General features: G+C 35.2%; 2 protein-coding genes across 2 annotated transcripts; one reads left to right on the forward strand and one right to left on the reverse strand.

Moving 5' to 3' along the window:
* The first annotated feature begins 2,327 nt into the window (after window positions 1–2,327).
* Calr (calreticulin) lies at window positions 2,328–5,408 on the forward strand. Its single transcript, XM_090162053.1, has 8 exons — window positions 2,328–2,518; window positions 3,324–3,428; window positions 3,495–3,698; window positions 3,770–3,864; window positions 3,927–4,136; window positions 4,200–4,550; window positions 4,617–4,739; window positions 4,807–5,408. Exons 1-8 carry the CDS (start codon window positions 2,428–2,430, stop codon window positions 4,846–4,848), a joined length of 1,221 nt encoding a protein of 406 aa, XP_090018179.1. The 5' UTR covers window positions 2,328–2,427; the 3' UTR covers window positions 4,849–5,408.
* A 486-nt stretch (window positions 5,409–5,894) lies between these two features.
* LOC149925056 (U3 small nucleolar RNA-associated protein 14 homolog A) lies at window positions 5,895–9,413 on the reverse strand. The gene is made up of 12 exons (XM_090160959.1): window positions 9,258–9,413; window positions 9,066–9,136; window positions 8,934–8,998; window positions 8,726–8,868; window positions 8,575–8,652; window positions 8,311–8,511; window positions 7,750–7,968; window positions 7,606–7,683; window positions 6,650–7,536; window positions 6,465–6,581; window positions 6,297–6,402; window positions 5,895–6,234 (listed from the first exon to the last, which is right to left on the reverse strand). Exons 1-12 carry the CDS (start codon window positions 9,324–9,326, stop codon window positions 5,974–5,976), a joined length of 2,295 nt encoding a protein of 764 aa, XP_090017085.1. The 5' UTR covers window positions 9,327–9,413; the 3' UTR covers window positions 5,895–5,973.
* Between the last annotated feature and the right edge of the window lie 2,245 nt (window positions 9,414–11,658).

The raw sequence follows: 11,658 nt of genomic DNA on the forward strand, positions 1-11,658 counted from the left end.
CACTGACGAAACTGATTTCGCAGCTCTCCGCAACTCCTGTATACTTGTTTTATTCCTCCAAGTTCACATGAGGCAAGCTTTTTGTAAATAACCTTTAACTTTTAACTACTCCCTTCTTACTCCAACTAGTTTTTTTCGTCAAGACAGAATTGAACTAAAATGACGTCATATGGCTACACTTTTTAACCTGCTAAAAAACCCAGAACAGGCGAAAAAAAAACCACCCAGTGAAATATTAAGCAGCACGTGCTTTGAAATATAACGCTTTAACAAGTATGTCCTGGCCATGTCCTGGCTCTCTGTATTACTATTTCTAGGCAAATCGCTGAATAGGTTTAATTAATTTTAAGCGTCTAGTTCATGGAATCCGCATTTCATTTTTCTTCACGTTCTTGCTTTAATAATAGTTTTTTATTGATTCGACGATGGACTAATTAACAACATTAGTCCATGATTCGGCCAATAAAAAATTGAAGTCACTAAGAAAATTTTAAATGGTGACACCTAGAAGTTATACTTCTCATTCTGAGGGAATTGACTGGTGCCCTCTAGTGTCTATATTTTCATATCGTCTTGTAAAATGAGTCTTCAAATTATAATTTATTATTATTATTTATTGTTAATATTATTATTATTAGTATAATTATAATTTACAATGCAAATTGAATCTTCAATCAGAGCTGGAAAAAATATCCCACTTTTGCATTTTCTAGATGGCGCTACAGACAGATTTTTAGAGCGTTTCCATTTTGAGAAGTATAAGATCATTGTTACGGCATTTTTCTTTTCGCTACTCCCATTGGGCTACTCCAGTGCTCTGAGACAGAAAGTCGATGCCTGTCCCACTGGGCTAGCGCACGGACTGTGTCCCTGGTTATAATCAGGGAAATATTTCTAAGACTTTCCTATACTTTTACTTAAAATTTTAAACTGAAATTACCCTCTGAGAAACCGGTGCCTCTATCGGAGGCACCGCCGAGAAACCACTCTTTTAGAAAGTCTGTACACTGATTACGCCGGATTACGCTTATGGCGTTTTCCATTGGGACTGCTCCGAGCGTGATCCGGATTTGCCTTCTACGTCATCGCTCTACCACGGAGAACTCCGCTAGGTGCTCGGAGAACTAGACTTCCAGCCCTCCCAATGGAATACGAATTTTTCTCGGAGTCACTTTGCTTAAAAATTGCTCTTTTTTGGTTGCCCCGTCCCTCGAGTTGGGGCAGCTCGGATCAATCCGCGAGGGAGCAACAGTGCCAATGGAAGACGTGCCTCCTTTTTGGAGTTGCCCTTTTTGTTCCAATGGAACACGTTTTATATTTAGGAGCGCTCAGAGGACTCCAATGGAAAACGCCATTAGATTGGCATTTCCAAAGGCAGGGGCTTCAAAGATTACGCGTAATCCCATTAGTACAGTCAAAGGTACGGCTCTGTACCCCGATTACGCGGAGTGATCAGCCCCTCGCACATTTTAAAGAGCAGGATTTCAAGGGTACTTTTTGGGATAAAATTTTGTTTTAAGGCATTAAGTTTAAATGGAGTATAGGTTACCCATAGAAATAGAAATGAGACTAGAACCACGATCCATGTATTGGGGGAGATGTACCAGCTAGAAGGCCGCCATTAGAGTGGAATCGCGCATATCAGCGCCATCTAGTAAAAAAAATTGGAACTAAATATGATCACTTGGCATAACGTCGTAAGCAACGTCGTCTGGTTTGTTTAGGTTTTTCGATCGCTTTTCGACATTGTAAAAAAGACATTTATTATTTCAACGACATTATATAAGTTATTTAATCATTACGTTCACAATCCACAACTCAACGTCAACGTTCACTGAAAAAAATGGAAAACACTTATATTCCTATAATATTACATAAAAAATGTAATTTTTTACGATTTTTAATTTTCCGAGGTTATGCTTATAGACTCAAACACAAAAGTACCGTCATTGCGGATCGCGATGCGCAATGGCTCGCAACCTTCAAAATGTCTCTTAATTTTTAACTCCCACTCCTGAAATTAGTAGATATACCAAAATTGGCTTTATTTTGTTATTTTTTAAATGATGAATTTCGACTTCGTTGAAAACAGAATATTTTATTTAAAATACAGGTAACCGATGTTGTATGATATTTTGCCGTTTATCAACGGAAAATCATTATTGAGATTTGTATTTCGTACCAATATTTTGATAGTGACGTCCTCGTTTTTCATTTGTCATTTAAAATACGTCGTGGTGTCTTCTCATTGGTTCGTGTACTTTACCCGATGAACCAATGGTAAGCCTCCAGCTGGCCAGTCTCACGTGTAAGGACCGTTTGGCGAATTGTAGGTTCGTAGCTGGAAGACTGCCGCGCCGACAGGAGGAAATTCGCCACTTCATTCTTCTTCATTCATAGGCTTTAATTAAAAGTTATTTAAACGCGATGAAAATATTTCTACTTCTAACGTCCTTAGTTTCTTTGGGATTGTCCGAAGACCCCAAAGTTTATTTTAAAGAAGACTTTTCAGATGGTGGTATGACTCTTTTTCTTATTTCTAAGTTAATGTTTTTAGACATTCATCCGGTCCTATTGATTTTGGAGGTCTAGGCCTTGGCTTTTCTAGGCCTACGTCAGCGTTTGTGGGAGGGGAATTGTCTAAAATCTTAGCATGGCATAATGGTGGGGTGTCTATGAAAACTTGAATATACGTGTACTTACAAAACCGGCCGGCTTTGTTTCGATGAAATACCCTTTTTTTAACCAGATAATTAAATTAAATCATAAATTTATTTCTTAAATTTGTAAAAACAAAAAATTTAATGTAGTCTATTAAAAATAATTGAAAAATTTAAAACTAATATTAAACTATAGATATAGACTATCGAAATAATCTTTTGTATTATAAAGAGTGGCATAATATCTGTAATGTTTGGTGTTATGTTTTTTTTTAAATTTTTATTGCTTAGTAATTTTTATCTACAGCTATTTAAGTTCAAATATTTCTCAAATTGACAGAAGTTCATTAGAATAAAATCAGTGTTTTCTTGTTTATATCTAGGCTATTTGGTATCATCTGTTCATACCTAATTTTATACTTATATTAGCGCTTTTACTACTCTATTGAACCAACTGTGGGGAGCAGGTGTTCTTGGAGATGAGCAATGCTCGAAAGAACAAATAAATCTTTCTGTAATACTGATTTCAAAAAAGGGTGCTGATACTTGATAGCTTATCTTTTCTTTGTATTTGGGGTTTATAATGACTTTAACCTTGAGTTTATTCCATAAGACCAGGAAAAATTTTAGGTTAACCTAAATATTTTTTATGCTCAATTTTAGCAAAATGGGAAAGTCGGTGGGTGCAATCCCAACATCCTGGTAAAGAATGGGGCAAGCTGCAGCTAACAGCAGGCAAATTCTACGGAGATGCGGAAAAAGATAAAGGTATATTACCCAATTGAGCCCATTGATAAAACCTGTGAATTAAAATGCATTGTATTATTATGGTAGGAATTCAAACTTCAGAAGATGCCAGGTTTTATGGAATTTCAGGGAAATTCGACTCATTCTCGAATGAGAATAAACCTCTAGTGTTACAATTCACAGTCAAACATGAGCAGAATATTGATTGTGGTGGAGGCTATGTCAAGCTTTTCGACTGTAGCTTAGACCAAGCTGATATGCACGGAGACTCCGCTTATAATATTATGTTTGGTAAGATTCTAATTCTAGTTTAAAGCGTATTTATTTTTCTCTTATATCGTAACAAAAATTTTTTAATTCAGGACCTGATATATGTGGACCTGGCACAAAGAAAGTCCACGTTATTTTTAACTACAAAGGAAAGAATTTGCTCATTAATAAAGAAATTCGTTGCAAGGTATTTTTTTGGTATATTGAGAAACTGTTTGAGTTAACTTAATCTATTTTTTTATTTTTCAGGATGATGTTTTTACTCATTTGTACACTTTAATAGTTAAACCAGACAATACGTACGTAGTTAAAATTGATAATGAAAAAGTTGAAAGTGGCGAGTTGGAAAAAGACTGGAGCTTCCTTCCCTCCAAAACTATCAAAGACCCTGAAGCCAAAAAGCCTGATGATTGGGATGATAAACCAAAAATCGACGACCCAGAAGACAAGAAACCAGACGTAATTTAACCATAGGAGAACTGACTTATTCTGGTTTTAACTAATTTATCCCTGTTATCGTAGGACTGGGATCAGCCAGAATACATCCCAGACCCCGATGCTGCCAAACCAGAAGATTGGGACGATGAAATGGACGGTGAATGGGAACCCCCGCAGATTAATAACCCAGCTTATAAAGGAGAATGGAAACCGAGACAGATTGATAACCCCAATTATAAAGGACCATGGGTACATCCCGAGATTCCTAACCCTGAATACACTCCCGATGAAAACTTATACCTTTATAAAGAGAACTGTCATTTAGGATTTGACTTATGGCAAGTCAAATCTGGCACAATATTTGATAATATCTTAATTACTGACAGTGAAGAGTACGCCGCCAAAATTGGGGAAGAATCATGGGGGGCCAGCAAGGTATGACTTCATTTTTATCGAGTGTATTAATTTTTTAAGACTTTCTAATATTTTTTCACACTTTAGGAAGCGGAAAGGAAAATGAAAGAGCAACAAGATGACGAGGAAAAGAAAAAGAGTGATGCGGATGGAAAGAAAGATTCTAAGGATGATGACGAGGAGGATGAAGCGGAAGAAGAGGACGCCGGTGTAAGTGGAATATTTTTGGTTTTAGTTTTTTTCCCTTCGGCATGAAAAGCTAAATTTTTTCCTATAGGATGATGATAAACACGATGATCACGATCATGAAGAATTGTAGAGTCATTTATTAAGAGAAAAGAGGCAGAAAGTATTTGCTACCATGAGTTTGTATATTTTATGAAAAACTTCATCTTTGTATGAATGGGTTGTATGGGTGCTGTTAAAAGCACCGATTCAATGTGTTTTTTGTCTAAACATGTAGTTATTTTTTCTTCAAATCATTTGGAATAAAACACGTTCACCTATCATCCTTTATTAGCACACTGATCTCTACAATGTCAAAATTAGCTACAAATCTTTTTAATTCTTCTATTTCTTTATTAAAAAAAAATTGCAAAGGTGAAGGTTAATTGCAAAAAACTACTGAAGTTTTTATTTGTTGGGGGATTTAAAGAAGAAATAGGATATGATTTAAAAAAAACTTATAATTCCAATATGGGTATGGTTGTACATAACGTTACTGTGCTGGAAGTTTCTACATTCGTAAAATATTTTGTGCGTGATCTATTTAAAACTGGCCAGAACTATTACCGGGTGACCTAATAAATACAAATTATAGGCCTAGATATTAGGCTTGAACTTTTGTATCTAAGTTAATAAAAAAAATCTTGTTTAGAATTTCCAAGTTTTATTTATTAATGGCGCTTAACAGGAATCTTAATATAATAGAGGTTAATCAGCTGACATGAAAAACGGGAAAGTATAAGTTTTCACATGGTAAGTCAAGATGTATCATCAAATCCACTTAGAAGCGCTGTGAATACATTTTTAAGATAAGAGCAGTTCTACTCTCTGTTAAGATTTGGTGATTGGTATCTAAGGTCTTTGGAGGACACCATGAGTTTGTTCTCAAAAAATTGTCAAAAGGTTAAAACGTTATGGATTTCATCTAGATGGCGCTAATAGAAATGTGGGAAATTCTAATAAGTTAAAACTGAAAGTCTTGTTGCGTCTTTTGATTTTGACGCGGAACGGTCTGATAATAGGTCTCTTCAAACTTATATTCCTCAAGGATTATTTCCAGAAAGCAGAACCAACTTAAGTTGTAAGTAATAAATACTTTATTTCCATTTAATGATAGTTTATATAAACAAAGCATACTGGTTAACCCTTCAAAAACACGCGATTTTTTATTTGACAAAGAAGCGTGGCTTCGAAGTATTTTGTAAAACGTTTGGGAATTTTATTTACTAACATCCACACGGGATTTGTTTTTAACAAAAGCAACTTTCGAATCATTTCCATCATTACTCCATTTGGGGGCTTTCTTAACTATGAGGGCATCGCTGTCAATAGGATCAATAATTTTTCCTCTCTTAGTTTCAACCTTTGGTATCACCAAGTTGACATAGGCACTTTCGGGGTTCCAAGTATTGCCAATGGGTTGAGCTAAGCTCCTTTCAAATTGTTGAACATTGGTAAATGGATAAGGAAGATCTGATATCTGAAACATTGATAGCATTAAAAAACTCTTTGAAAAACGGAATTAAGTTTTAATCTTCATACCATGTGAAGAGCAGCTGCTTTATCAGAGTCTGCGCCATCTTTTATTATAACGTTCCCAAGTTGTCTGTCAGCTCTAGGTTTGTTTGGTGGCGGTTTAACTCGGAACCTGTAATTATTCCTAAAGAACTTAGCCTTTTTTACAAATATAAATAATTATATTGATTTAACCTTCTAATTTTTCTCCTGGATTCTTTGATTCCCTCACCACCCCACGCACCCCACCCAGGAAGGAATGTACTCAACATTTGTGGTTTGCCTTCATCTACTGCTTTACGTTTCTCAGCCCTGACAGATAAATTTATGTTAATTAAAGGTCTTTACAGTTTAATTGGTGTCAAAGAATGGCATATTACCTAAATTCTTCAAGAACATCATCATCTGCAAATGCCTCCGAAATGGTCATTCTCCTTTTTTCATCATCGTCGTCATCATCATCAATTTCACAATTTTCATCATCGTCATTAATTTCTTCAATTTGTTTAGGCATTTTAGATTTCAGATTCTTGGTTTTAACCATGACAAAGTTCGTAGGGTCCACTTGAACCTTCTTGGCTTTTGCTTTACCAGAAGCATGATGGTTTTCATCCACCACTACACTTGGTTGAGAAATATTTTCTACAGGCTCATATTGCTCAAAGTCCTCCATTTTGTTCTTCTTTACCAACGTTTCATTTATCAGTTCTTCATTGGGTATTTCACCCTCTGTGTCTAAAGAAACAGACAAATTTTTCTTCTTTTTACGCTTCTTGTTATTCTTGGTCAACTGGTTCATTTGGAAAATATCATTCAAATCTAATCCCGATACATTTGGGATTTTCTCTTGAAAATCAATATTTTTATCTTCATCAGTATCAGTGCCAGAGTTTTGAACCAAATTGAGATTTTCTTCACCTTCATTATTAGTGTCCATTTTATCAGTTTCTTCTGGGGCAACAGTTTTGGCAACATCTAATTTTTCAATTTCTTTATTGGTAAGTGTGTTAATATTGGAATCTTTTATTTTGGTACTGTCATTCTTTTTTGAGTTGTTAATATCTACAACTTCGGTTGTAAATGCATCTTTAAACCATGGATTATAGTTTGAAATTTTAATTTCTGAAGCTTCCGTTTTTTTCTCGGTTGATTCAGAATCCAATATTTCTACAGCTTCGGCGTCACTTTCATCCAAATCTTCAACTAAATTACGCTTCTCTTTTAACCTTTTCCCAATTTCTAACTGCTCTGACAGAGCGTCACGACTCTATATAAAAATAAAGCTTAATATGAAACTACTTGTATTGATACAAATATAAAAAAAAAATTACATTACCTCTTTATTATATTTCGCTCTCAAGGCATGCTGTTTGGCCCACTTTCCAGTATTTTTATGTTTTAAACTCATTCTTTCCTGAAATGATTGAAATTTAATAAAAAAATTACAAGTGTAATAGTTACTTTTTAATTGTATATGTACCTCTATACGAAGTTTATCAATTTCAAGTAACTTTTCAGCCGCTAATTCAGGGTGACTTTTTTTTAATTCGTCAAATTCCTTCATATCTTTCCTAATGCGCTCTTTTTTCAAGATTCTGTGGTACCGTTTACTTTTAATTTTCTTTTGTCTATGAGCTTTCGCTTCTTGATATGATAATAGAGCTCTCATTTTTCTCAATTCATCGAGTCTTTCTTTTGCCTGGTAAATATAACTTTTTAATATTATGGTTCAGTGGCGTAACTATAGGGCGGCAGGGCTGGCAAAATGCCACGGGCCCCCGACCCGAGAGGGCCCCGGCCCAAGTGGCCACGAGTTGAGAAATAGCCTAACTTTTTTAACAAAATATTGTGCCTAGGTACTTAAAAATTATAACTTTTCAAGTACTTAAAATCAATTAAAGTGAGACGCAAATACTGTTGGGTAACTACTTGTGGCTCATTAAATTTAATTACAATGTGACAATTTTTACTGGGAGGGCCTCAGATGGTATAGTTACGCCACTGTTATGGTTAATAAGTTTAATATCCACTTTCAACTAACTTCTTCGTAACTCATAGCTTTCAAAAATTTCTCTTCAGCTACTGTCAAAGGTTTTTCATCAGTTAATGTATTTTCACTCTCATTCAATAGCTTGGCTACTTCCAATTCCAGAGGAGTTTTTGGTTTGAATTTAGAAACAAAAGTTTTTGTAGGCTGAATTCTTAGATCCACTTGTTTCAAAGGAAATTCCATATGATCTGCCTAATACATGTGAAAATTATAGTTAGTTATTTCTATTCATTATTTTTCAAATGGTAAATGTACCAGTCTGTTTGAAATAACAATGGAATCCCATTTTGAAACTTTTTCTCCAACTTCCTGATAGGCAACGCTTCTTTTAATCTAAATAAATTGAAAATTTAAAGAATTACACCTACAATTTTCTAGAATGATAATTGTTCTACTCTAGAGTTACCTTGTCCGCAGCTACTCTAGGTAGAGGCGTTGACAAAACTTTGGATTTTCTTGAAGCAGAACGGACTTGCTTCTTGAGGTCAACAATATTAGTTTGTTTTAAAGTTGAGAGTAGTTCGTGAACTTTAATTTTTTCATTATTTCCTTTTGAAGTAGATAGCATATTTTAGATTTTATTCTTATTTTATCCTTATAAATAGCACTCAAACCTTCTTTAGTGTTAAATTCTGATATTGTTAAGCTAGGTTCTGATCTTCCATTTTTAGTGACTCTCCTAAAACAATAATGTATTACTTGTATCTATATTCCAAAGAACAAAATCTACATAAGGTTGAGTTTACCCCTTTTTTCCATGTAATGATGTGATTGACTCCAGTAGTTTTCCATGTTGGCGGTCATCAATTTCATCATCCTTGAAGATATATTCAAATTTAAATTATTTAAAAAAATGGTTTCTTAATAAACTTTTTGATGAAACATAAAGTCACTTCCTTAGTTAAAAACTTAAAATTTTTAATAATTTTTACTCTAACCTCGCTAATTTCATTTTCGGACATATCAGCAGCTTTGACAAACTCATCTTCCGCTCCAAATTCCAACATATTAATGATTACAGTTAAATAATTTACTATGAAATTTTAAATTTTTTTAGAGGAACCTCATAATCCTAAGAGTCCACGTGCTAGCAGATAACAGCAGTGATGTTCCGAGCGATTTCCGGAACGTATTTCCTCCAATCACAAAACGTATTTTCGAAGCATTTTTTGAGGAAAAACGTACTTTTCTATTTTCCACTTAATACGCCATCTATGAAACAAATTTTCTTCCGTTTTTAAACGTCAAAAGATTAAATCCGGCATTGTAACTGCTGTCAACAATTACAATGCGCTTGAAAACCGGTTGAAGGTCGCTTTCAATAGAGGGCCATACTAGAGGAATTCGAAGAAAGCTAGCCGCTTTGGTGGTGAAATTAGACCACATACTATTTATAAAACTTTCTCCGAACCCCAAAAAGCTAAAACGTACTAAATATATTCCAAAAAATATCAAAACGTATTTTCGTATCATAAATTTTTCCAAACGTACTAAATACGATTAATTAAATCCAAAACGTACTTTCGTACTCAAAATTTGAAAACGTATTAAAAAAGTACAAATGCACCGCTCGGAACATCACTGGATAACAGTGATAAATGATAAAATACTAAGCAGTTTCCTCATAGATGGCGCTAGTCATCCGTGCGTAGAAATGTTTTTTCAAGGGCGGGCAAAGTCTCTGGTTAATTGTCGAAATGTCAGATCTTGTATGTTTTCTTTTTTTTTTTAGAAGCTCGTTATGAGCGATTGTAACGGGACAATTCAGTCCGCTCGTCCATTTGATTAATCAGGTGCGAGATATGTGTTACGGCCACGCCAACGGGGGGATACTTAGGGATAGGGTTGGGACACCCGTGGCGGAAGTATGACAACCACCCGTTGGGGGATTAGTGGTCGTCCTCACACGGCCATCCACAAACTCTGCCTCCCGGACGCCTGGGATTACAGGAGTGAGCCACTGCTCCCGGCATGTATGATTTTACGCTACGAAGTTTGATGCGACCGCTTGGTTACTCTTTCTCTCAATTGGTGGCGCGCGGGAAAAACGGGGCAAGTTCGTGATAGGCTGTTTCGGTCACATGCTAGAGTGAAGCCTTTCCGTAGTCTGCTTAAAATTCAGGTTATAGGTCCAGATGCGGACGATCCTAATTTACCGCCTCCTTTTTCGTAAAACGTTTAAATTGACGCCATCTACAATACGTAAATGCTTTAAAATAGAACCTCTAATGGCTTCGCTCTAAATGTTTGTTTCCCTGTAAGGAGTTTTTGAATCGTTCATGGCGGTCGTAGGTAATAAGGTTATTTTATTTTAATTTATTTTATAAACTTGATATAGGCGCTATAAAACCTAATAGGACTTTCTATAAAATAAGCTACACTTGCTAAATTGGTTTCTACATTTCCTCTTTTGTGTACGGGATTTTGAATTTTTTATTGTGAATTTGTTATACACAGTTTACGGGAACGAAATTCTTGTATTTTGGATTTGTTTATCGCAACATCAAAACAATAAGGCCAATATTACTTTATAGAAAGTCATATTGAAGCGCGAAAATTTTAAAGAAATGCGGTACTTTGTAAATTTAAATAATTTATTTTTTTTAAGAAATTTTCCGCCCTAAAACATTATGACCGAAAATTAGACTTAAGCGCGTTTTAGTTTGTTATCTAGTATAGTAGTATCAGTACGACGTCACGGAAAGTCTTTACGTTTTCCGATAGAGTGAACAAAACCACCTAAATATTCTTGGTTAGACTACAAAAAATACCGTAACGTAATTTACAAACCTATTCCAGTTTGTAATTTAATTCTAAAAGCCTCATTACAAAATAACACTGCTATAAACTGGTTTTATTATTTTTCTTCCGTAATTTCCACGAAACCAATCACATTTTTCGTTTATCTTTAGAAAATAATTTTCTTCCGGACTCCCCAGAGAGTGAAAAGAACGCTGCTAAAGACGTTTGTGACTCAGCGCGTAGTAGCAACGTCGAAGCGGGATTAGCTAAGGAGAAATTACAGTCTCCCTGGATTAGGGGCTGGCATGTAAGCTTCCCTCTCTTTTCAAAAACGGCCCTTTCGCTGCCTTTTATCCACACCCCAAACCCAGGATAAAAAAAAAACAATAAACAAGCTGTTGCCAATAGCGCGTTATTCCTTCACGCACACTTGGGATACAGGAGTGGTTTAAGTGCAACATTTTCTACCACGCCCTAAAACCGTCAACTAATGTTCTTTTTATATGTACTTTTAGTACTACTATCTTTATTTTACGTAACGTAGTACCATAAGTTTATAATTACGTTTCACGCCGATAGTTTTAGACTATTTCTATC

This window comes from Leiobunum rupestre, chromosome 10 (assembly GCF_980474605.1).
Source record: "Leiobunum rupestre chromosome 10, qqLeiRupe1.1.hap1, whole genome shotgun sequence".
NCBI lineage: Eukaryota > Metazoa > Arthropoda > Arachnida > Opiliones > Sclerosomatidae > Leiobunum > Leiobunum rupestre.